This window comes from Siphateles boraxobius, unplaced genomic scaffold, assembly GCF_051911475.1.
Source record: "Siphateles boraxobius isolate OS27281-9 unplaced genomic scaffold, OSU_SipBor_1 76, whole genome shotgun sequence".
In the NCBI taxonomy this organism is placed as follows: domain Eukaryota; kingdom Metazoa; phylum Chordata; class Actinopteri; order Cypriniformes; family Leuciscidae; genus Siphateles; species Siphateles boraxobius.
In genome coordinates, this window is record NW_027509204.1 from 1175663 (window position 1) to 1201135 (window position 25473).

At 39.3% G+C, this 25473-nt stretch overlaps 1 protein-coding gene across 2 annotated transcripts; it reads left to right on the forward strand.

Moving 5' to 3' along the window:
- Positions 1–19: 19 nt before the first annotated feature.
- On the forward strand, positions 20–25386 carry LOC143724577 (uncharacterized). Of its 2 annotated transcripts, none has more exons than XM_077217741.1 (7): positions 20–112; positions 2181–2591; positions 15120–15255; positions 15363–15504; positions 20584–20776; positions 20862–21003; positions 24982–25386. In XM_077217741.1, the coding sequence occupies exons 2-7, from the start codon at positions 2182–2184 to the stop codon at positions 25084–25086; spliced, it is 1128 nt and encodes a 375-aa protein (XP_077073856.1). In that variant the 5' UTR covers positions 20–112; position 2181; the 3' UTR covers positions 25087–25386. The 2 variants fall into 2 exon arrangements, with proteins under 2 accessions (XP_077073856.1, XP_077073857.1); XM_077217742.1 differs by having other exon boundaries at positions 15375–15504.
- Positions 25387–25473: the final 87 nt, after the last annotated feature.

Consider the following 25473-nt stretch of genomic DNA (forward strand, 5'->3'; position numbering starts at 1 on the left):
AATCGCGTGGTTGAGCCAAAATAAATAAATAAAAGCCGACCGGCCGCGGGGTGCGAGCGAGTGACGTCACTAACGGGACAAACCGCTTATCGTTTTCAGCGCTCAGTAACAGGTAAGTCCTCAATCACTTAACAGTTATAACCTGGATTCACTGAGGTGTTGTCACTCTCTACATTTGACTCACGATTCGGAGACATTATGTGCTTAATTAATTCTGGTATTAATGGTCGTGATAGATTCGGTCAGCTGTTAAATCCGGGACTTGAGGGCGGGAAAACTCGGGAAGTTGAGGCCTTCGGCAAGACTGTTTTGGTTAAATATAACGTTACTGTATTAATTTCCTTGATAACTGTTTAAATTGTAAGAGAATGTGTCTGTTGTCTCAATAAATCACTCCAAAACCATCATAGTAACCATAGTTGGCAAGTTATTGTTACTGGCGTTACTGTAAAAGCAGGATAAGTTAACATGAAATGGCAACCCATTTTACCGATTTAAACTAATGTTACATACTTTGAGCTAAGCAGAATATTCAATGAGATCAAAAAAAAAAATTAGACTTTAATCCATTGAGAACTGTTAAGATTGTGAAAATTGTCATACCTAATGGAGCCAGACGTGAATGTCTACAACACATGTGAGTGTGAATGTGAGTGTCTACAACACATGTGAGTGTGAATGTGAGTGTCTACAACACATGTGAGTGTGAATGTGAGTGTCTACAACACATGTGAGTGTGAATGTGAATGTCTACAACACATGTGAGTGTCTGTGAGTGTGAATGTGAGTGTCTACAACACATGTGAGTGTCTGTGAGTGTCTACAACACATGTGAGTGTCTGTGAGTGTGAATGTGAGTGTCTACAACACATGTGAGTGTCTGTGAGTGTGAATGTGAGTGTCTACAACACATGTGAGTGTCTGTGAGTGTGAATGTGAGTGTCTACAACACATGTGAGTGTCTGTGAATGTGAGTGTCTACAACACATGTGAGTGTCTGAGTGTCTACAACACATAAGCGTCTGTGAGTGTGAGTGTCTACAACACATGTGAGTGTCTGTGAGTGTGAATGTGAGTGTCTACAACACATGTGAGTGTCTGTGAGTGTCTACAACACATAAGTGTCTGTGAGTGTGAGTGTCTACAACACATGTGAGTGTCTGTGAGTGTCTACAACACATAAGTGTCTGTGAGTGTGAATGTGAGTGTCTACAACACATAAGTGTCTGTGAGTGTGAATGTGAGTGTCAACAACACATGTGAGTGTGAATGTGAGTGTCTACAACACATGTGAGTGTCTGTGAGTGTGAATGTGAGTGTCTACAACATATGTGAGTGTCTGTGAGTGTGAGTGTGAATGTGAGTGTCTACAACACATGTGAGTGTCTGTGAGTGTGAGTGTGAATGTGAGTGTCTACAACACATGTGAGTGTCTGTGAGTGTGAATGTGAGTGTCTACAACACATGTGAGTGTGTACAACACATGTGAGTGTCTGTGAGTGTGAATGTGAGTGTCTACAACACATGTGAGTGTCTGTGAGTGTGAATGTGAGTGTCTACAACACATGTGAGTGTCTACAACACATGTGAGTGTCTGTGAGTGTGAATGTGAGTGTCTACAACACATAAGTGTCTGTGAGTGTCTACAACACATAAGTGTCTGTGAGTGTCTACAACACATGTGAGTGTCTGTGAGTGTGAATGTGAGTGTCTACAACACATGTGAGTGTCTGTGAGTGTGAATGTGAGTGTCTACAACACATGTGAGTGTCTGTGAGTGTGAATGTGAGTGTCTACAACACATAAGTGTCTGTGAGTGTGAATGTGAGTGTCAACAACACATGTGAGTGTCTGTGAGTGTGAATGTGAGTGTCTACAACACATGTGAGTGAGTGTGAGTGTGTCTACAACACATAAGTGTCTGTGAGTGTGAATGTGAGTGTCAACAACACATGTGAGTGTCTGTGAGTGTGAATGTGAGTGTCTACAACACATGTGAGTGAGTGTGAGTGTGTCTAGAACACATGTGAGTGTCTGTGAGTGTGAGTGTGAATGTGAGTGTCTACAACACATGTGAGTGTCTGAGTGTGAGTGTCTACAGCACATAACATGTATTAAAGTAAATAATGTATTGTTATGGCTCATTGGAGTGAGTTCCTGAGCCTGTGGGTGTGTTTTAGGATGAGCACATCAGTGGCCTGTGCCTCGTCAGAGGAGCATCAGGTGTGTGAGGCTGGGTCAGCGGCTCCGGGTCCGGGCTGCCAGTTCAGCCTGATGGAGATGAGCGAGGTGGAGTACTTCCAGCACATGATCCAGAGCCACATGGAGGCCCCGGGGCCGGAGATGGGCAGCTCGGGCTTCTCTCTGGAGGAGAGCCTGTCCGCTGAGCCGGCGGAGGAGATGCGGATGCTGCTGGAGGACCAGCCCGGCGCTGGTCTGGGGTGCGAGGCGACCCCCGGCGGGGGTGTGGAGGTGCCCGGCTCCGTGCTGGACAGAGCTCAGTGTGGCGGAGGCAACGAGCCTCACCGGAGGGGCCCACGGCCGCTGGAGGGCCGACCCAGTCCGCCTGCACGAGTCTGCCTGGAGAAAAGGTTAGCGTGCTGCCTGTGTGACACAGCTCTCTTATTACACTACATAACTGATTTTTAAAAGGGTCATGAAATGTGCTTTCATTCTATTCACTCGTAATTTTAGTTGTTTTTTTCCACAAATAACAATATATTTGGAAAACTGTAAAAAAAAAACGAGAGGCTGCTCACTGCAGAGCAAGTAGGTGGAGCTTACATCTAGCGAATGCAAAGTGGGCCCAATGGGTGGAGCTAGACCCCCCCCCCCCATTAGAGACAGAGCACATCTAGGCCACGCCCACTGGGGGGACAATCCAACCCTCTCCATTGGCTTAGTATTGTGCGAAGCTGCCTCCTTGTCATTTCTGACTTATAACAAAAGATAAAACAATGCATAAAAACTGCTTTGTGACAGGGTGTGCAGCAAACAAGCTAAAAACCTAGAACTAAGTTTTTATAAGCTGTCGACCCAAAAAAATGAGCGTTTAAGGAGACAAGAGTGGACACAGGCAATAAGGCGTGAAGCATCAGCAAGTCAATTCTAACAAACAGTTCATTAAGTAGTAAATATCAAAGTGTACGAATACCAATTGGCCCAAGCTACACCTTGCTAACACACATAGCTAATATTAGTTTCTAATAGCTAACTTGCTAATTTCTTCTAGTTTTCATAATAGCTAACTTGTCCCATCATTTTAATAATTAACTGCACCCCTGCTTCCCTTTAACTTTCATAAAGCTGAGGCTATGTGCTTTGATTATTATTACATAAGTTAAGGGTTGAAGATATCCAAGCTATGTGTTTTGATCTTTGTTAGGTTAAAGGTAGGTTAAATTATGCTGTTACCTGGTGGTTTGATGTTGTAGATGTCAGGGCATTTCACGTCGGGCCATGGATAATCCCTCCAGCAAAGGGAAGGTAAGGAGTAGGGGCACTGACAGACCAATGCAATTCAGTTTCTCATACCTCCTCCTCTCAGGTTCACATAGCGTGGTGAAATAATCCTTTGACATGGTTAAAAATAATGAATGTTTTTTTTATTTTTAGCATATCCTGTCGCCGATTACGTTGTAGTTCTCAGTAATATGACACGTTGCGCTCTGTCTCAATTGCCTGTGACTCTTGTCTCCTTAAACACTCGTTTTTTGGGGTCGACAGCTTATAAAAACTAAGTTCTAGGTTTTTAGCTTGTTTGCTGCACACCCTGTCACAAAGCATTTTTCATGCATTGTTCTGTCTCTTAATACAAGTCAGAAATGAGCTTCACCCAATACAAAGTCAATGGAGAGAGCCGGATTGCCGGCCCCAGTGGGCGTGGTTTCAGATTGTGACGTGTGTCGATCTGTGTCTATTAGACGTCTGAGCATCTGACTGCAGTTAGCACTTGAGGCTACCCTGTCTAACGTAGGGATGGGACGGTATGAAAAATTCATATCACGATTATAGTGACCGAAATTATCGTGATTATCAATATTATCACGGTTTTGTTAAAACAAGATGAAAGTGTTCAAAAAGAACTGATGCTCACTCTGAAAACATTTCAACAAGTTTTATATGAGAATCAACAAACAACAAATAAAACCAGCAGCTCTATGCACTTTTTAAAGTAAGATTCTATTCTGTAGCATTTATGACTGTCGTCAATAGCAACATACAATATAACAGCGCGCACATCCATGTATATCACAACAGACGCGCTCTCTCATTTCATTCAAATACAACTTGTCATCTTGCGTCTCCTTTTTTGATTGTATTGAAAATTAAATCAGAGTTGATTTATTGTTTACAGAATTTGATAATATTGTTGTGATCATCTTGTCTGGACGAGTTTTGTACGCTGTACAAAACGGATTTAACAGGTAAGAATAGAGACATTAATCTCTATTCAATATGTCCCGTAATTATGTGGTAAAAAAAAAAATCTGTGTTATAAGTGTACAAGGAATATACATTATTATCTCTTAAATGTCTCTCTTAATAGTCTTGTTTGAACTTGTTCATTCATCTTTGGCTCAAAGCCACTTGCTGCGATCTTTTCTTCGCGGAAGCTTCACCTTTATGTCAAGTGAGTGAGATAAAATATTTCATCACAAAACAACATTTTGTGCCCAATTATTTCCCAGACGTAGTTTTAGTATTGAGATCAAAGTTAACTTGCCTTCCGTTCGCTATACAACAGTGGATGATGGTCACACAGGACGACTCGGCAGATTTGAAGTGTTTACCCCTATAACTGCGACTTTTTTTGTGCATGTTCTGCAGACAGGGTGACCATCCTCGATTAAGTTTCCCTCAGGATTTTTGTAAATGCCCAAATATGACCACACCTCAGATTTGGTCCTCTTAAAAGGCTGAAAAATCTCCCGAACACGGTCACTGCCTTCCGCCATTCCTTCTCGAAAAAGAAAAACCCCAACATTGCGCGCCTGTGTCAGACTGTTGCTGGCTTGACAGGATTTATAGTGAGTTATTAAAATCACGATAATCAAACACGGTTTTAATGATAATTGAATTTTAAACAATATTACTAACCGTCAGTACATTTTATCGTCGTTAATAGTGAAACCGGTAATCGTCCCATTCCTAGTCTAACGTCATCGCTAACATCACTGCGCTGCGCTACGGACCACGCCAGGTCAAGTAGGCGTGTGTGAGTGTGTGTTGCTGTGGCGATGGAAATGTCCACCAAAGTGTGATTATACCGGAGAAAAGTCATTTTGCAGCTTGATTTCAACAAATGCTTTTTGTTACAGTGAGGATGCATTTTTAAGGTCTAAAATTCAAGTATGAGCTCTTTTCTTTTTGTTTCGCTTGTAATGGCCCTTTAAAGTCCGTCAGTGGGCATCAATCAGTGAGCAACCCTCACTAGCGTTGTGCCGATAGAGCATAGCATTGTGTATCGACGATAGCCAGAGCCGATGGTGATGTTATCAAGACGATAATTGGCTCGTTTTCCCAACAATACATTAAATTATTATTATTATTATTATTATTTCAAGGCTATTATTATTATTATTATTATTACATTAATTTTACACACAATTGTTTGCCTTCCCTATTCATAACGACATCACATAACCACACTTATTTATAACCACACCGACACGCACGTATGAGGATTGAGGACTCTGTTTTTAAAAACGACAACAAATAGAATTGCATGGTGATCTATTCACAAATTGTCAAGAATGCTTGTTATTAAAGAGACGCATCATTCTTATATAATTGTTTAAGATGAAAACGACAATGTTGTTCGTCAGCATTTTGTTTTGTTTCCATAGCACATTAACAAAACATTTAATGACACTAATAACAATACAATTACAAATTATTAGAAATAATAACATCAGTAAAATCATATAGGTCTAATAACAGTCTCTAGGTCTGAACACAGCACAAATCAGACATCTGTGAAAATCAAACGCAGCTTCAAACACCGACTTAAAAAACAACTTGTTTGATATTCTTCTCAATGTATGTTCCACTTGAGAAATATAACTATTTCTGTTGCTGAAACAGAAAAAAATATTGCATCTAAAGTAGGGATGCTCCGATCAGGATTTTTGCAGCCGATACCGATAGCCGATTTCTTGTCATGGTGATCGGCCGATACCGATCCCGATACCGATGCTTAATATACTTAATATAAGACAAAGATAAATACAAACAAAATGGAGCAGTCTGATGCAGCCCACAAGGTTAAATTAAACATTGTCCAATAGTAAACTGTGGAAGACAACAAACATTTAATCACCTAAAATAGAGAAGTCTGATCTAACTTAAACCTTGTCCAATACAAGTCTGAGCAGGACAAAAATTAAATAAATAAATAATTTAAACTCCTAAAAGAGCAAATTGGAGTAGTTTGAGGCTACTCATTAGAAGGGATGGGCATTTCAAGCAAAAATAATATTCGAAGATGGCTGGGTATTATTCGAAAACCGTACCCCTCCCCGTTATGCACGCACACATGCATGTACAGGCCACACACGAGAAAAGTGGAGTGTTCTGACGTTTAAATATAACTTTAAAAACGTAAATATTTCATATTTGTTTTATATAATATCATTTTCTTTTTTTAGTTTCATCTATGTTGATTATATGAAAAAGAAACCGCATGAGATGGGTAAGATAGATCATAAGATGCCCAATATATCAGGAGATGAGTGGGTCAGACATGATTTCGGCCACTTAATTAAAGAAAGGCTTTCTACAAAACAAAACTTAAAGTGAATTTCGTTTTGTAAAAATTGTATCTTAATTTCAATCAATGTTTCATCAAACAATTGGCTGGATTTAATAAATAAGAAGCGAAATATAGCAGACAATATAGGATACGGAGGCGCCCGCGCGTGAACTGGAGCGCGTCTCATAAATGAACCGATCAACTCAGCGTATAAGATACTTTGCCTCACAGACCTGAGAACGTATAGAAAGCTTGAAATGCTTTAAAAAAAAAATTCAAATCGATAAGAAATGGGCTACTCTCTGCTTATGTAGGCTGATCCTTATGAAGTGTGCATTTCTCTCTATAGGCGCGTTCACTACTGCGAAGATGGTGTCAACATCGCCAACTGTATCTTTGCAGCCAGAAAACACTAGTTTATTAATAAACAATTCAAATGTACCATGCTGCTTAAACATTACTTTTGCCGGTTCTTTATTGCAAGCTTTATGCATGCGCTTGATATGCGGAATATGCAATATTACGATAACGCTCATTATGGTTTAATATTTTCTCCCATATATATTTAAGTAATTAAATTAATATAAATATGCGATTAGACTAATGGCTTAAATGAACTACTACTAGTCAACTAGAAAAAAACTTTAGTCGTGCACGGGCAGCCCAATTTATTTCACATATTTCCTAACCAGCACGTCACTGCGGGCGTTCTGAGTGAGCGGCGCTGTGTGACTGAGCGAGCGAAGCAACTCTTCAGAAAGGCGATGTCTCTGGAGGACAATTCTCCTCCACGTGAGATTCCTTTGTGTGGCGGGGCTGGTGCACAGGGGGTCCTAAGTTAGTTACACAAGACGTGTACGAAATGAAAAAAATTAGAGAGCAGACTACGCCACCCCGTTACCTGAGCGGGGTAATGTCCTAAGACACACAGGTTCGCTACTACAGAGAACAAGAGACGTGGATCTGAATACAAAATACTTTATTTTCGCAACAATAATTATCTTAAATATCTAAAAAACTGTTGACTCAGGGGGCACGGGTTTACACCACTTCGGTGTGCACCACATCAAAAAAATAAAGAAAAACAAATAACAAAAAAAAAAACACTTTCAGGCTGAGGCTTACCAATAGGGCAGCTAGCTGAGCAGTGAGTATCCTAAGACCACACCACTCACCAAATTCCACTCACACAAACACTCTCACTCTCATACTTGCTAAGTGAAGGAACGCAGGTGCCAACGGCAAAACACTCGGTGAAGGAAACACCACCACCAAAGAGGGCAAATACAGCTAGCTTCCCTACACCGGGGGCCTTCAGCTCCTGAAAGAAACAAAAACACAATAATATATTTCACAATTAGCCACAGACATATGTATCAAGTTATAGAAGAACAATTCAACCTATACGAGGAAGGTCAAAAGCGGCCAATTACTGGCCACAGAGGTTAACCAGGCTGTGTAAGCCAAAGGTTTTAACGTTACATCACATTGCCATTCAAGCCTGGACACACCTTGGAGTAGCCAACTGCTAGAAACAAAAACAGAGCAAAACACATTTTGCAAATCAAACAACACAAAAGAAAAACTACTGTTTGGACAGAGTAAACAGATTAAATCACAGGAAAGAAATAAAAAGAAACAATTAACAGACTGCTGGTGGCAATATTACAAAAGGTGGGGCTAATGTACATAATTACTGGCACGTCAAACTTTAAGTGACTGCTCTGAGACTAGCCGCTCTTCACCTAAGCCACCAGCTTTATATAGAGCTACAAATATAAAACAATCAGTTAAAATGGCAGCAGAACAAACAGTGCAGTCTAACAGCATTGTCTAGGGCGCATTTGCCCCGCAGTCCACAGAGACGAACCGCTCACGAGCAGATTGACCCACTAAAAACAGACAAAATTAATGAATTAATTTAAAATCACCCACCTAATAATGTTCAAGTGGTTAGATATACATACCCAGTAGTGGATCGCTAGACCCACAAAATATTCAGTGACTCACAGCTTCGTTCACCATAGGCAAACCACAAATGCACAGGGGTTCCATCGGATCACACACCTCAGCTGTAGTAAAAGACAGCCTGCACCCAAAAGCAAAGTCGCACCGATCCCAGCCATAACCAGGCTAAAACAAATACATCCACACTTTAAAAGTACATGTGCACGAGCACGACCTGAACTCCACCTTAAATAAGCCAGGTACGGCTGCCAATAGGCTGTCACATACATCACTCACGTGACAACCACAAATAATAGGGCGGGGTCAAACCCACCCTGCCACATCTGAAACAGACATGGCAAATAGCTAATTTTTTTCATTGTTTCTCGACACATTATAGTAATTTCACACCGGCGATGACATGACTGCCAAAACCTTTAAGTCCCCACGCATCATGCACCTTCTCACGTTTTGACTTCATCAAATTGTGATCGGTTTGTGAGATCGGCCAAGTTTAGTGAGTAGCGATCGAGTCATAAAATGTGAATATCGGCCGATACCGATCTCCGGCCGATCGATCAGAGCATCCCTAATCTAAAGTGTAAGTGACTTAATTGTAACTGTTTATTGAACTGTTGTATGAAATCAATGTCACATTTTCAATCATGATGGTATTCAGGGAAACAGCACTCGTCGTGAGAGGTTGCTTAACTGTATCATGTTAAAAATATAAAAACTCCATATTTAGATTTGTTATTGGCAGGATGTTGTTAACTGAGTTTCTTATGTGAGTGCTGGGCTCATTTATTTACATTTGTCCTCGAGAGGCTGAGAGCTTCAACAGCAGAACATCGTTACCGTCAGTAATGCATCTATTATCCACAATATCGTGCAGAAGTACATAATCCAAGTGATGTGCAGAATTTGAGGTGATATGTTCACTTTAAACTTGGTACTCTTATACAGTTTGCGGCGCTGAACATTTTCAGAAATCCATCACAAAAACGCCTCATGGCGGCCATTTTACTTTCCGACATAACCAAATTATGCATTTTGTATCAAATCTCCTGAATCAAACATGATAACACAGAAAAGATGATGTCTACCCCTGTGTTTTGATGGTTAAGGATTACAATGATACCATATACATCATCATAAACTGATTTAGACCTCACTGTCTGGGCCTCTGCTTATACGGTTTTCTAGGCAGATCAGCCTTGTTTCCCAAGCGTAGTCCACCATGGAGCGAGAGTGATGGTTCCTAACACAGGTCTGACAGGCAATGTAGAGTCTGGAAAACAGTGCACAGTCATTTTTCAGCGAGTTTTGTGTTGGACTGTCCTTTTATCGGAGCTGTTATATTTTGAAATCGCAAAATCCGATTATTTTAAACGGATAAATCTATGAATTTTCATCGTCATGTTTGTGGTCTCTCATATCGATTAATCAAATCCTATGAATCGATTCAGACCACCGGTCAGTGGTGGCGCTGTGGATAACACTCTAGTGAGAGCGTTCAGCGTTGTACAAGACGGGCTTTACCAAAACAGCAAGATGACGGACAGTAGCTGCACTCCGTTCAAACCTGCACCGCCAACCAGGGACGTCGTTAGGCCTATTTTAGGGGGGCTGAAATGTTCCGTACCCCGAAATGTTCCTAAGCCCCCCTAAATGACTATAAGAACAACAATAAGTCTCCGGGAGTCTCCCGCATATTGATAGCGGCTCCCTGATGTCCGCAAATTAGTTAAAATCTCCCGAAATCTAGAGCTTGCGAGCTCCAAACCGTGTAGCGCGCGCACGACAGAGAGGGAGCGAGAGTTCTTGCGTGTGTGTGCAAACGTGCGCGCGTGTGCCTCACGAAGTGCTTTTTTTATGAGTGCATATTTTGTGTTTCTGTTTACATTTCTTTTATAACTTGAATGTATAGGAAGAAAGAAATATACTTTCTATTACAGTTACATGCACTTAAGAGGTGTGTTAATAAAGCACCTGTTTGTTACAGTTGTATTCAACACATGTACAATATTGTACAGTTTGTTCTGCTAAATAAACAATGACAGGAAACATGCTGGGGTCAATTTGTTCTTAAACATTGGTAATACTGAATCGATATCGAAGCTAAAAAATCAATATCGAATTGAATCGAAATCGAATCGAAGCCTCAAGAATCGAAATCGAATCGAATTGTGAAATTCCTAACAATACCCAGCCCTATCAGATACTGTGATTTCATTGTAACCCTTCTCACAACGTCAGGGAATTCACCAGTAACTATTCACTTGAACAGTTTATGACGTTGTGTATGGTATCATTGTAATCCTTGACCATCAAAACACAGGGGTAGACATCACATTTTCCGTGTTATCGAGTTTGGTTCAGGAGATATAATACAAAATACATAATTCAATTATGGCGGAAATCAAAATGGTTGACACAAATTTTTTTTTCATAACATAAAATAGTCCAGGCCTGCCCTTGCGAAAAAGAAGTTTATTCAAGTGTGCTATTAGTATACTTCTGTTTAACTAAAAACAAGAAAGTATACATTCAGTCTACATTTTATATACTGATCAAAAATATACTTTATGTACTTCTCAGAAATATACTTAAAATTACACTTAAGTGTACTTGACTTATACTGAGAGACAAGTCCAAGTATATTTGGCCTGTACTTGTACTCAATCTTTTGATCGAGATATACTTAAAAGTATAATTATTCAAAGTATAGTTGGCTTGTAGTTGTGTTAACTCTTTTGTATTGAGTAGCCTATTAAATATACTTTTTTACATAGTTTTTACAGTCTTATGAAACTTACATTGTTTGAAAATATTGAATAGAATATTGATATAAAACGTATATATTTCTTATATTGTGTATCTGAATTTGTGTGTAGGTTAGTCCACTGGTAGTGTACATAGGAATTTACTTTAATTCTACTCTTGTATGGGGGTCGTCGGGGTTCCAGGAGGAAATTGCATAACTCCTGACACAAATTTAGACAAATACTGAAACTTGAGTCTTATATCTTTTTAGTTTGTCAAGGTAATAACATAACATCTGATAGTAATATTATCCGTGGTTCTCCAATTTTTTAGAGTGCCGTACCCCTCTTCCACTTAGACTCCAGTCAGACCTTTTCCATAAAGGGACAATATTTGCCCCCTTTAATCAATTTTTCCATTTCATTTTTTTACCTTTGTAATTCCTTTAAAAAATAAATAATCCATTAAATAAAACAATGGTCAATAAATAGGCAATGTTAAAAATCGTTTAATATTAATAAAAATATTGTATTTAAATCGCCAGTAGGTGGTGGTAATTCATTGTCTTTATGTGTGTCATCGAGTCATTCATTGAATCTCACGATTCGGTGAAAGCCACAGATTCCGTTGCAAAATAGAGCAATAAGCCTGACTATACTGTTTTAAATGTAGTAAATCACTTAATGTTACCCTTTTGTTTTGTTTTTTAACTGTTGTATAAAATAAATGTCACATTTGAAATCGTGTGGATATTCGGGAAACAGTGCATCAACATTAAAAACACTGCTGGATATCAGCCTGCATTTTGAGGGCACAAACAGCGCAAGCGGCTCGTGACAGAACACAGACCGACTGAATGACACTTCAATTTAAGTTGAAAATCTCAAATGAAGATTGCTGAACTCCAGCTTGTCAGTGTTTTCAGATCATACGCGCTTCTTGAGCAGTGTAGAGAGAGCGCGCACATGGTTGCCAGCTACTATTGAAAAGACCGGGTAGAAAACAAGTTCTTTTAACAGAAAAGCTCTGATTTGGGGGTTAAATTATTGAATTCTGGCATTTGTGGCCACATCGGATTAAACTGAAACTTTCCTATTTCAGACGACAAACTACGCTTGGCTAACGTTACTATCTTGTTCTGTAACTACTCACTTGCCTAGTAACCATAGTAATGGTGCGCACGCTTTCGCGCTTTCTGCTATGACGTGGAGTGCGAGGTGCACTCAATCCTAGTAATAAAAAAATATATAATACTTTTGTAACGAAATCCAAGACTTTGTATACCAAGTTCAAGGCTTGTAAGGCCTTAATTTGAGATTATTTTTCAATGCTTTTAAGATCCCGCAGGTACCCTGGTTAATGTGTCTTGTCCCCTCACAATGACAGTAAACTAATTATTAGGCTAAGGTTACATTTACATGAGTCACGTCACAGGTCTATTTTCAGTTCAAAATGGCGAAAATAGACAAAAGTTTATTAGTTTGCCTGATTATTTTTGTGATTCGTTTAACATTAATGACCTAAAAAAAACTGTCAAATTGGAAATGTTTAGTTTAGCAACTTACATCTTCTCGCACTTGACCGACCGTAAACTGAAGTGCGTCGAGTCGCTCCTGTCTATGAGTCGCTCTCTACTAAAATTTGCGCTGCGAACATAAAGCCCGCCTACTTTGATTTGATTAGTCATCTCAAATATTCTGACATTGACGAGCAGTGACAGACCAATGAGGCTCAGATGAACACACACACACACACACCCTGTCTTCTGTTTGTTCTGACCATTTTTTTACAGTCTATGGTTCTGACGTGCTTGGCGCCGCTGTGGAAGAACGCGCTGATTACAATCTATCTAAATAAAAAAGTTAGGCGCACCAGTGCAACCAAGGCAAAAAGCTAGTCTGGAGCCCTTCTGGTCCGTGAGAGATCGCTCATCATCTGTCGCCCTCGGCCTCGTCCTGCTCGCCACACTGGTGCTTTCGTTAAGTGAAGTTTTCATAAGCTTGGTAGAAAAGGCAAAGCCTAATCCTTTTATTTCATAGGAGTCTGTAATCATTAGTCAGTGTTTTGTCATCAAAGTGCAGCACATTATTTGGGTGTTCACAGTCTTTCCACCATCAAACATCACTGTTCTTCCTCTTGTATCATTAATAAATGTGTCGTCATTCTCAGACAGGGCTATTATTATGTGATTTTTACAGTTTACTTTCAAATAATTTTGAAGTTAGGACACCATTGGGGTTGTCCTAGAATTAAGACAGTTTTTAGTTTTTTTTTGTGGCGTTTTTTGAGGATGCTTCTGTAATACCCTTTTCCTATCTGTAGTTGGGAATTATGCACTTAAGAAATGTAATTTTGTAGTAGCTTTTGTCCTAAATCAGGTCCTCACTGAAATTGCCAAGGTTACTGAACAGATAAGATGGGATCCTCTAAAGTTAGGATGTTTCTGTAATGCTGGTGAATCCTGCTCAGCCAACACATGATCTACCAGGAACGTGATTTATTGGTATTTTACTTTTATGTCGTTACTTACTCATTTACAACGTAACGACGTTGCAGGCTTGTAGTTTCTTTTGCGCTTTATATATAGTGAGTCGATATACAGCACGTGCCGCCGCACTTGTGTGTGCAATTGAAGAGTCAGGAAGACAGGAAGTCTGGTTTTCTGAGGTGAGAGAGGTTGAACCTGAGAGGTTTTTTAGCGTACACTTATTGTGCTGGGTTCTCTGAAGTAGTTGTGATTCGCCTCTCACAATGTAACTTGCTGTAAACACATCTCTTAAGCTCACAGAGTAATGTAATTGGACTTTTTTGTAATTGCGGCTTTGAATGATTACGTAATCGTGGTATCCGTTATCTTAATTAGAAATTCGATTAATTGTGCAGCCCTACTCATCGGTTTTTAATGCTTTATTTAACATCATACTCAGAGTCAGATACACAAATGGTAAGGCGATGTTTTGACCGCATTACTGGTAAATAAACTGATTTATTAATAAAATCTTGTACTTGCGTTGTCGGGTTATTGGTTTAGCGTATAAACCAGGACAACAGGTTATTTCAGTGAGTTTTCACCTGGTGCCGAAACAATCGAATCGATAAATGCGTTATTTTAAGTGCCAAGTTTCTATCAAAGCTGATTTACTCTATTTTGATCGATATCGTAGACATCAGTGTTTATATTTGAACTTTCAACTTTTATCCAAGCAATACTATGATAATTTGATCTAGGCCTATTGTAGCTCAGAAACAATGATACTATGAGGTGGAAAAGACTGTTTGTGAAGCAGTTTGATGACCGCTCTGTCTGGGATAAATGGTCAACACAGCCCTATAGATCTGACTGCGAGCCGAGCCGCCCCGAGACACTGAAGCATCGGGTCAGGAGCTGCTCACCTGTACATCAACAATGGAGACAGTCGCAGGCTTTTGCTACCGCATAATCACACTGAGACATATCTCGGTTTCAGTTTTGTTTCAATTAATTGTGCTGCCCTATTTATTTTTCATTTTATTTTTCATTTTATGATGTAATAAAATATTAGCTTTTAGCTGAAACTTAGAAACCCTGTTTTAGGTCAAAGGGACTGATATAAAAAGTTGAGAATCCCTGCTTTAAATCAATTTTGACATGATTTCATAATTTGTCTTCCAGATTTGTATCGGTGCATTGTCACTCTACGAACACTCCAGGAATATCCACACATGCACAAATAGAGAACTGGAGTAAACCAGACAAGATGGTGAAAATACAAGGCACGTATCCGTACGGAGGACATCTGTTAAAAACTGTAGGTGCTTATCTTCATGCCATTCAAATGCACTTCAGTATTGGTTTGTTACCGAGTTCTGCTGTTTATTGTTGGTAATGAGTGATTTCCTGTGTCCTCTATTGGAGGGTGTTCAACAGTCGGAGCTGCTCGTCCCTACAGAGTTGACTGTGAGTTTCAGGGCAGATAAAGGCTCAGAGTCGGTGATGAGAGCTCCCTTTGTCATATACACTGACACCGCTGACCAGCAAACTGCTGTCACACTGAAGAGTAAGGCTCCTTAAAGTTCTTCACTCAAACAGAGAAAAAACATTAATAATGATTTATTATTCAAATTAGTAACTTATCAGCAAATTATTGTTATTATAAATACGTACATATTGTTCCAAAGCTATAGACTTTCCTTCGTCATTTGAACACAAAATACTTATTTCCATACTGCCATCAGGGGCTGCCAAGCTCCAATAATGAAAAACAAAAAAGCACTAAATATGCACTAAAAAAGTAACAACTCTACAAAAAAAAGAGTTAGTGTTTATTTGAGCAAAAAAGTTTTTATTTGAGCAATTCCATCAAAGAAATAACACACTAAAGCCTGTAGAGCATTGAAATAATATCAGTAATGGTAACTTAAATAATATATAGTTAAATCTATTGTTTTTTTTTTTACTTTAGTTTTATATTTCCTCACACAGACGCGTGATATAGCCACCGCTCTGTGCTTTGAGAGGATGTGGGACACGAGCAGGAAAGAGACCATCGATCTCTTTTCTGATATCTTCATGTTTTCTACTTGTTGTAAAAGGTCTGAAGAGTGGATTTTACCTTCCACAAGGGCAAGGCATTTAGGCTATGTTTGATTTGACACTTCAGGGATGCGTTGTGGTCGTGTCTAGGCTCAGGTCCACCATCCGATCCGGATACGGCCCGGATCCAGACGATTATAGTTATTGTTCTTAGTGTTTATGGGCTTTAAGAGTGCCAGCCTAGCTACTGGGTCTGCATTTACTTTTTGGCTTTTTTATTTCCATAAAAGTTATTTGAAATATTAAAATAGACACGTTACTTGCATTTAACATTGTTTTTATATATATGAAATGACTTTTGTAAATTTAATTTAATGCAGACACCAAAATGGTGACGTATCACATATTGATATTCTGTTTTTTGTAGGCTAAATAAAGAACTCGTATTATATATTAATTAAAAAGTGTCCTCAGGAAGCAATGCACTTGCGTCTGATGCTTCGGTTCGTACGAATAGAACATGCATGAGCAAGTGCGGGACGTCCTTGATGTTAAAAGAGTTATAAAGCGCAATAAGCAATAAAAAATTATCTTAATGACTGACACACACCCGAAGTGTGCGCGCAGAAAGACCCCAGACAGCGCGCAATCCCGAATTCAGTTCTCTTTAGTGGCGTGCATTGCCCTTGAATGGTCAGATACAGTCATGGTCAGAATTAATGGCACCCCTGGTAAAAATGATCAAAACTGGCTGTAAAAAATAAACCTGCATCGTTTATCCTTTTGATCTTTCATTCAAAAAATTGCCAAAATTCTAACCTTTCATTGAAGTAAAAGAATTGAAAGTAGGGGGGGGAAATCACGTTATGAAATAAATGTTTTTTTCCAAAACATGTTGGCCACAATTATCAGTACCCCTAGAATTTTTTACGAGTAAAATATCTCTGAAGTATATTCCCATTAATGTTTACCTTTTTTAGCACACTGGGGTGACCAGGAACATGAAACTGTCTAGCTATGACTTCTTGTTTCACAGGAGTTTAAAAGTAAAGTAAAACCAAAGAATATAGTTCTGATGTGCATTAAAAGATTGTTTAGCATCACAAAATAGAAAGTGGCTGTAAGAAAATAGCTAAAGAATTGAAAATCCCCATTTTGACCATCAGGGCAATAACTAAGAAGTTACAATCAACTAAAGATGTTATGAATCTGCCAGGAAGAGGACATGTGTCTATATTGCCTTAATGCACGGTGAGGAGGAGAGTTTGAGTGGCCAGAGACTCTTCAAGGATCACAGATGGAGAATTGCAGAGATTACTTGAGACTTGGGGTCTGAAAGCCTATTTAAAAAAAAAATCAAACAACTCCTACATCACCACATGTTGTTTGGGAGGGTTTCAAGAAAAAATCCTCCTCGCTCGTCCAAAAACAAACTCCAGCATATTCAGTTGTCAGAATGACTGGAACTTCAAACGGCACAGGGTTCTGTGGTCAGATGAAACTAAAAATGAGCTTTTTGGCAGCGAACGCGCTAGATGGGTTTGGTGCACACAAGGATAAAAAGTACCCCATGTGTACAATTTAATGTACCGTTGGATCTTTAATGTTGTGGGCATATTTTTCTCCTGGAGGTCCTGGACTTCTTGTTCAAATACATGGCATGGTGGATTCTATCAAATATCAACAGATAAAAAATCAAAACCTGACGGCTTCTGCTAGAAATCTTATAATGGGTCGTGGTTGGATCTTCCATCAAGACAACGATCCAAAACAAATATCAAAATCAACACAAAAATGTGTTACGGAGCACAAAATGAAGCTTCTGCCATGACCGCCCCAGTCCCTGACCTGATGAGTGGAGTGAACTGAAGAGGAGAAGCACCAACATGGATCTGGGAATCTGAAGGATCTGGAGAGATTCTGTATGAAGGAATGGTCTCTGATCTCCTGTCAGGTGTTCTCCAAACTCATCAGACATTATAGGAGAAAACTCATAAGACATTATAGGAGAAAACTCAGAGCTGTTATCTTAAAAAAAGAGATTGTAAAAACTATTTAATAAAAGGGTTCCAATAATCGTGGCCAATGTGTTTTGGAGAAAAACATTTATTTCATAATTTGATTTCCCCCCCACTTTCAATTCTTTTTCTTAAATGAAAGGTTAGATTTTTGGCAATTTTTTTAATGAATGATCAAAAGGATAAACGATGCAGATTTATTTTTTACAGCCAGTTTTGATCATATTTACCAAGGGTGCCATTAATTCTGACCAAGACTGTACACACGGATTACAGTAGCCTAATTCACAATATCTGTCTATGCGTGTATTCATGCAAACAATCTGTTATGTCTTAAGTGAAGAGTCACTGCTCCTGACTGAAATTGATCATTATTAAAGCTACAAATGTAGTTATTTGTAATGAACACACTAGTTCAGTGTTCCTCAACCAGTGGGTCGGGTCGCGGGTCATTCTATAGGGGTCGCGAGACTTTCTCTGTGTTCTCGGTGTTACACCGGCACAGCCAATAAGTGCGCTTCACAAGAGGCTCATTGCAACAGGCTATGTTTACATGCAACCAAATTATTCGTTAGTAAACGCATTGACGGATCAATCGGACTAAAAAGCCTTCATGCAAACACCTTAATCGATCCTAATGAGCTCGATGTGAATGAGATTTCGATCGAATTGAAAGGGTCGGTTTATTCCTTTTCTAATCCTATCGAGAGAACATGTAAACACTTGATCGGATTGAAAACCGAAACTGAAAGGACTGCGCATAGCATAATGTATGACGTGCTGTTCTTCCTGTTGAATAAAGTGTAATTAATGAGTGTCCTGTCATCCTATAATCCTCCCCTCACTCCTCAGCGTCTGTGAAGGCAAGGTGTAGGTCGTAGTTTTCCTTGCTTTACCCCGGGCTTAAAGTAAAAAGATGTCTGTGAACAATAGTGGTATAATATAATTAAGTGCATTCATGGTGAGATTACTACATTTTCATTAATGATGAATTTGATACATTTTTACCACGATCCATGCGCTGTCACTTTAATTGAGTGCGTGCAGCAGAACTACACTCGTTCGCTGCACTGCTGTATACGCATCCGCGTGCAGTGTGAACGCTCTCGCCCGTTCTCGGGGAAATATGCACCGCATACGCACTGCAAATGAAGCATGTGTGAAACAGGCGTAAAACATGATGACCATGCTTCACCGTGAAATGGGTGTTCTGATGTTCTGTGTGTGTGTTGTACCTTTTACAATTTGGGCCACAAAGTTCAATCTTGGTCTCATCAGACTATAACACATTTTCCCATTGGGAGACTGGATATGGTTTTGCAAATTTAGCTGGGCTTGGATGTGTTTTAGTCAGAAAAGGCTTGTGTCGTGCCAGCCCAGAAAGTACGGGAAGAGTGGCCACATATATGCACCTGCCAGGAAGAGCTGCAGCTGTTTGATGCTGCTGTAGGCCTCTTTAAAGCGTCCCTGACCAGCATGCCCTGTTCTTGATAAAGTCTTCCATTTGTTGATGCCTGGCTTCACTGTGTTCCAGGTTTTTCTAATGCCTAATTCTTTGTAGCCCTCGTCTGAGCGATACCTTTCAAAAGTGAGATCTGGTTGAAGCTTTGTGAGCTCTTTGGATGAACCATGGCTTTTGTAGTAGCATGAAACCACGTCTTATCAGAACAGCTGAGGTTTATTAGGAGTTCATCAGAGTGAAGGCAGGTGAGGACTATTTCACACGAGCTTCACGATTAGTTCATCTGAAAACAGCCACATACCCAATTATAAAAGGTCATTTAGGTTCTTATTTTTATATCTAAAATGTAAAAAATGACAACCTATGCAGTGACATTTTAAAGGTGAAAAAGATCTGATATGATTTATCTTTGTTTCATTTTTACACCACAAAAACCAACTGGTTTACCAGGAGTGTGTTGATTTTTCATGTGTCCTGTGGGTTTCAGTATTTATCTCTTCTCACTTTCAGTTTTAACACGGTTTGTGTTTGTTAGGTGCGGGGCAGCAATTTTATTTGTATAGCGCTGTTCACAAACAGTGGGAATTGATTTGTGCATTCCTTCGCTGCACAGCATCATGAATGTCTTGCTCATGTGGATGTAAAGACCTGTTATAACACTCTAGTGCTGGCAATGGTTGCAACAAGATTGAACCAAAATACTTGGCTTTTCATCTTTAGTTCTGTTTAAAAATTCGGAGGCTTCCTGATGGATCAGTAAAGGTAAAGATCATCATTTATTAGATCAGTAAACGCCACCAGCTTTGCATTTAATTTATGAAAATCTTTTGGCTCACTATTTAAATTATTATTTAGTTACTGTTTAAGAGCAATTGGATGAACCAAATTAAAAACATAATTTCTCAAGAGCTCATTTAGCCACTTCACTTGGACTTTAATGTCATAATTTAAGAACAGATTTTTGTATGTAAAAATAAAGAAGAGCAGTCTACCTGATCAACTAAAACTCATTTTATGTTCCATGAAAGGAAGAAAGTCATAACAGCGAGTAAATAATGAGTTTGATCAGTGTTGTGAGATGTGTAGAGATGTGTTTGTGTTTGTTGTGGCTGTGTTTCCTAAGACGAGGTGAATAAAGCTGCTCGTCCCGTCAAGCGTGTTCGGACACGGGCTCTCAGGCCGTCTCACGTCACGCAGGGCTCGGAGAACTGGAAGACGTGTGCCGATGTGTCCTGTGCGAGACGAGAGCGCACGAGACCTCTCATGGACCGCACTCAGCGCAGAGAAGTCCACAACAGAAAGGAGCGCGATCGCAGGTGGTGTGCAGCAGTACATACGCTTCACATGCTCCTGCGTTCAGTGTCAGGTTCAGAGGTGTAGCGTGTGTGTGTGTCTGTTCAGGAGGAGGATCCGTCTGTGCTGTGACGAGCTGAACCTGCTGGTGCCGTTCTGCTACGCTGACACTGATAAAGCCACCACACTGCAGTGGACCACCGCCTTCCTCAAATACATACAAGAAATACACGGAGACTGCCTTAAACAGGTGCCCTCACACACACTGTTCCGGGTCTGCACGGCTGTCAGCGGGGCATCATGGGAAACGCACGGGTGATGCATTGTCTTAATCGTAGAAAAGGCTGTAACACTTTATAATACTGTTCCTTCATTAATGAATAACTACTCAGGAACAAATGAGTGACGCACTATTAACACTCCAGTAACTGCTATTAACTAAGAAGAAACTCTGATGAACACATTAGTAAATAATAGCACTCAGTTGAATGTGGTAGTTCGCTATTAGCTAATCAATAACTACTGTTTCTTTCATACCTCTCAGAGAACTACTATATACGGGTTCATAATTTACATGAATAATACATAATTGATATAATAATTTTATACATAAGATTAGTTTATGGTATTTACCCACCAGTAACGACTCAAGTGTTACTACATCCTTCTAAAGGAACTACTTATTATTTGTATCAGTTTTCTAAAGTGAAAACTTGATACATCTCTAATATTGACTTAAGTTGTCATAAACTTTTGAGATTTTTACTAGTAATTCGTAATAATAGTAATTTGGTAACAGTTTAGTCATAACTCGTGTGTTCCCATGATCTGCACTTTATAATACTGATCCAAATAGTTAGTAGTTCCTTTAGAAATATGTAGTGACACTTGAGTCATTACTACTGAGTTACCGTTGCCTTATATTATACATTTATGCATTATTACCGGGACCTTCCTGCCTTCAAATGCGATTATTTTGTCAATGTTCAATGTTTAATGTTTATTGAACTGTTGTACAAATTCAAAGCAAAAACATCAATATTGACAATGAAAATAGTTCTTAATAGGGGTGTCACGATTCTCCAAATCCTCGATTCGATTACATTTTCGATTCTAAGGTCACGGTTCGCTTCGATTCTCGATTTTTACTTTTTTTTTTAAGCACAGGTTGCTTAAAATCGAAATCGTGACACCCTTAGTTCTTAACAAAGCCAGAATCGCTGTGCTTCTCCGAGCAAAACACAGCGGTGTTTAGTTTCTGAATGGTTTTATGATTCGGTGAGCCGTTCATAAAAACTGTCACATGCTTTGTTCCTGAATTAATTCATTTTGAATAAATTATCCAGTGACACAATCATTAAGACTTGCTGCCACCAACTGGTGGTTTTAATTTAACATTTTAAAGAAGGCCTATTATTTATTTTTTTCTAACATTTCATATTTCTATATCCAGAATTTTATATTTAAAACATTAGTCTCAAAAGATTATTTATGTAATTGTAATTGCATTAAACTGTACAGGACTTTGGTCGTATCAGGCACAGTAAATAGCAAATTGTATGTACGGGAGGGGGGATTTTTTCAGGGATTAAAGTGAAAAAATTCTTCTGACTGAAATTTATTTTTCAGGCCAAGTGATATTCCTTTAACTTTATTTAAATAGTCGAGACCAATAGCGTTTTAAGAAGAGATGTTTTAAACCGCTTTAATATTGCCAGTTTGCGTATTTTAAAAGCTATTTTAATCTATGAAAAAAAAATTACTTAGCTTGACTAATAATCAACCATCCACATAACTTTTCAGTGCATGTTTTTATTTATCTTATAAGACCAAACAATGCTAAATTATATTAATATATAGTTTGTTCCATGGCAAATCGTTTTGGCTGAGGGCAAAATGAAGTTTCATAACTTTCTATATTTAGGCTATTTAACTTTAACTTCTAGCCTATTAGAGAGCTGACTAATGTTTGACTGAATTGTTTGCTTTATTTCTCATTGTATAGCTTCTTATAGCCTACCTATTAGGCTACTTATACTTTTCTACTGGATATTATTGATCATTAAAACTGACATTTAACAAAAAGAGACAGGGTTGTGTAATGTTATATATTCTAAAATATATAAAATATTCTTTATATATTTTACTATGCATTCTCTTCACTGTATGTGTACATGCATGTTGCTCCGAGACGCTACATGCAAGTCCGAAGTTTGCGTACTTGGTATTGAGAAACGGCCAATATTGACCCGCGTTCTGTTTTCTATCATGCGCCGTGCAATTTTGCGATGGCGTAATATGCACGCAAACGCACCAGGGTTCGATAGAATCCAGTTGAGTGTGAAACCAGACCAACGCTGCGGTGGGCGCCGGGAACAAACGCGCTCTGGTTCGGACCACAGCAAACCAGCTGTAGCCTAGCCTGACATGCACTTCTCCAAAACCAAACCCCGGACTGGCCCATAAGCGAAGTGATTACAGAATGCTTAGAGTGGAGAGAGGAACTTGCTTTCGCTCCAATCCAGGCTTTATCACATCCCCCTCAGCAGGGTGAATACACCTCGCCTTTCTTTAATTTAAGACCTATTCAAACTAAAATTAAGACATTTATCACACTATTTGAGAAATGAAAGCCTATTTACGGCCTTAAAATTATGAAAAGTGAATTTAAGAGATTAAGGACAGACGGGAACCTTGCAATTGACGGAAATCCGTCATAGACTCGCTGCAATTTACGGAAATCCGTCGTAGAACTTTAATCCCTGTTTTTTGGTAGTGTAAATATATTTATTCTGAAGCAATATTTAAAGATTTTACGTAGGCTACTTAAATCTTCATATTTGTGATATTTACCCCAGAGTGTTATTTTTATAAAGAGAATTTTTATTACCTTATTAAATGTATGCATCATCTTTCATGTCAAATTCTTACATTTGATCAATAATTTCAGCTATAATAATAAGACACTATAGGGCTGTTACCCATCAAATTAAATAATTTGCACTGCAAAATTACAACTGCAATAAATAATCTTATGTCCCGAAAAAACCTCATGGGATCTACACGATTCACATAAATGGCATATTTATGAGCGGGGCGATTCTCAGCTGGTACAGTAGTTTGGCACAACCCTAGATGCTCCTGATACCAGTGTTCAGACCTGCCACGCGGGATGATGTCAGACCAGCATTATGCAAATAACAATTTATCAGGCAGGTAAAGCATGTCTTTTGCAATTAAATAATCAATTTGGAGATAATAACCATAGACTGTAAAAAATGGACAAATCGTCTGTGACGTCACCCATAGACTTTCTGAATAACGGTTTTGAGGCCGTTTATGGGGGGTATGGGCGGCGCCATCTTTGAAAATCTTGGGAAATCCAAACCCCGCCCACCTTCTGGCCAATCGGTATATGGGTAAAAGGGCGGGCTTTGTGTGAGACTGAGCCTCTTCAGTCAAGCAGCGGCAGCCTCAGCTATCTGTAAAGGTGTGTTCACACCGAACGCGGATTTAATTATTTGCGCGAGTAGATTACATACAAAGTCAGTGCGAATAGACGCATAATTCGCGCCGGGTGTCGGTTAACGTTAGTGCAGTTTATAGCAGAGCAACAGAGCATTTTATGTACGATATTTCAATACAAATGTTCAGAAAGGACACAGAGGTGGTATGATGTGTTGTCAGATCATGGCCGAGACGTCAAATTTCAGGAATTCCACTCGGCGCAGCCCATTATCAGCTGTCAATCAAGCTGTCAATCAAAGTTAACCACGCCCTTATTGTCATACATTTTATATCTAAATACAATCTAAAAAAATTTTTTCCTCCCTCACAGTTGTGAGGCACTCGGAACCTATCGAAAAATACAATAAAAGTCCAACCTGTAAAAACATGAATTTATGCTGTGAAAACGGACATTTTAACATGGGGGTCTATGGACATTTGCTCACTTTTGGGACCTGCCCCCAGCGGATTTTCGGTGTATTGCAGTTTTTCTCACTTCCGGGTAGGCTTCATTTTTCAGATTAGAATGTTGCCGCTTGTCAATAACCGCCCCCCCCCTGTTTCTGTTCTATTTGTGCAATAATTGTTATAATCATGATTAACAGTATTTTACAACCATCACCATTCTTAAAACTGTGGTGTTTACACCTGTTCTATACATTTGATCTGTTTTATTTCTGTTTTGTTGTATTAAACTGCATTAATGTCCTCTGTGTTTCAGGATTTCCAGAGGACGTTCTGTGGCAAGACTGGGCTGCGGTTGAAGCCCAGCTGTGTTTCCGTAGCACAACTGCCACACCTGGAGACCCTGTTCACACACACCTGACTTCTGCTGTGCTGATGCTCTGGCTTTACCGCATGATGCCAGTTTCCAGTTGTCCATGTGAAGACCGAGACCGTTTGTTCTGATAGGTCGAGAGGAGCGAGAACACACTGCTCTAGTCCTGCTGTGTGTTTGGTCTCCAGAGGGACTTAGAAGGAAATGTAGGAAACTGTGCTGAGAACATCTTGGATTTGTGTTTATTAATGGGTTGTATTTTTATGCCTTGTTTGTTTGAAAGGCATGGCCATTGTTATTTTAATGCATTTTTTATTCTTTTAATTAAAATATTATTATATATTTAAAGCACTTATTTTCTGTGTATTATTGAACGGTTCAGAGACATGAGCTCTATGAAATGATTTACTGAAAAGTGGCTTTGTTCAGAGACAT

What these genes read in the sequence shown, in the direction of transcription:
- LOC143724577 (XM_077217741.1), top strand. Translation starts at nt 2,182, where the DNA reads ATGAGCACATCAGTGGCCTGTGCCTCGTCAGAGGAGCATCAGGTGTGT. An exon ending in CGAGTCTGCCTGGAGAAAAG is followed by an intron (nt 2,592 to 15,119) that starts GTTAGCGTGCTG and finishes TTTGTCTTCCAG; the next exon opens with ATTTGTATCGGTGCATTGTC. An exon ending in AACTGCTGTCACACTGAAGA is followed by an intron (nt 15,505 to 20,583) that starts GTAAGGCTCCTT and finishes GTGTTTCCTAAG; the next exon opens with ACGAGGTGAATAAAGCTGCT.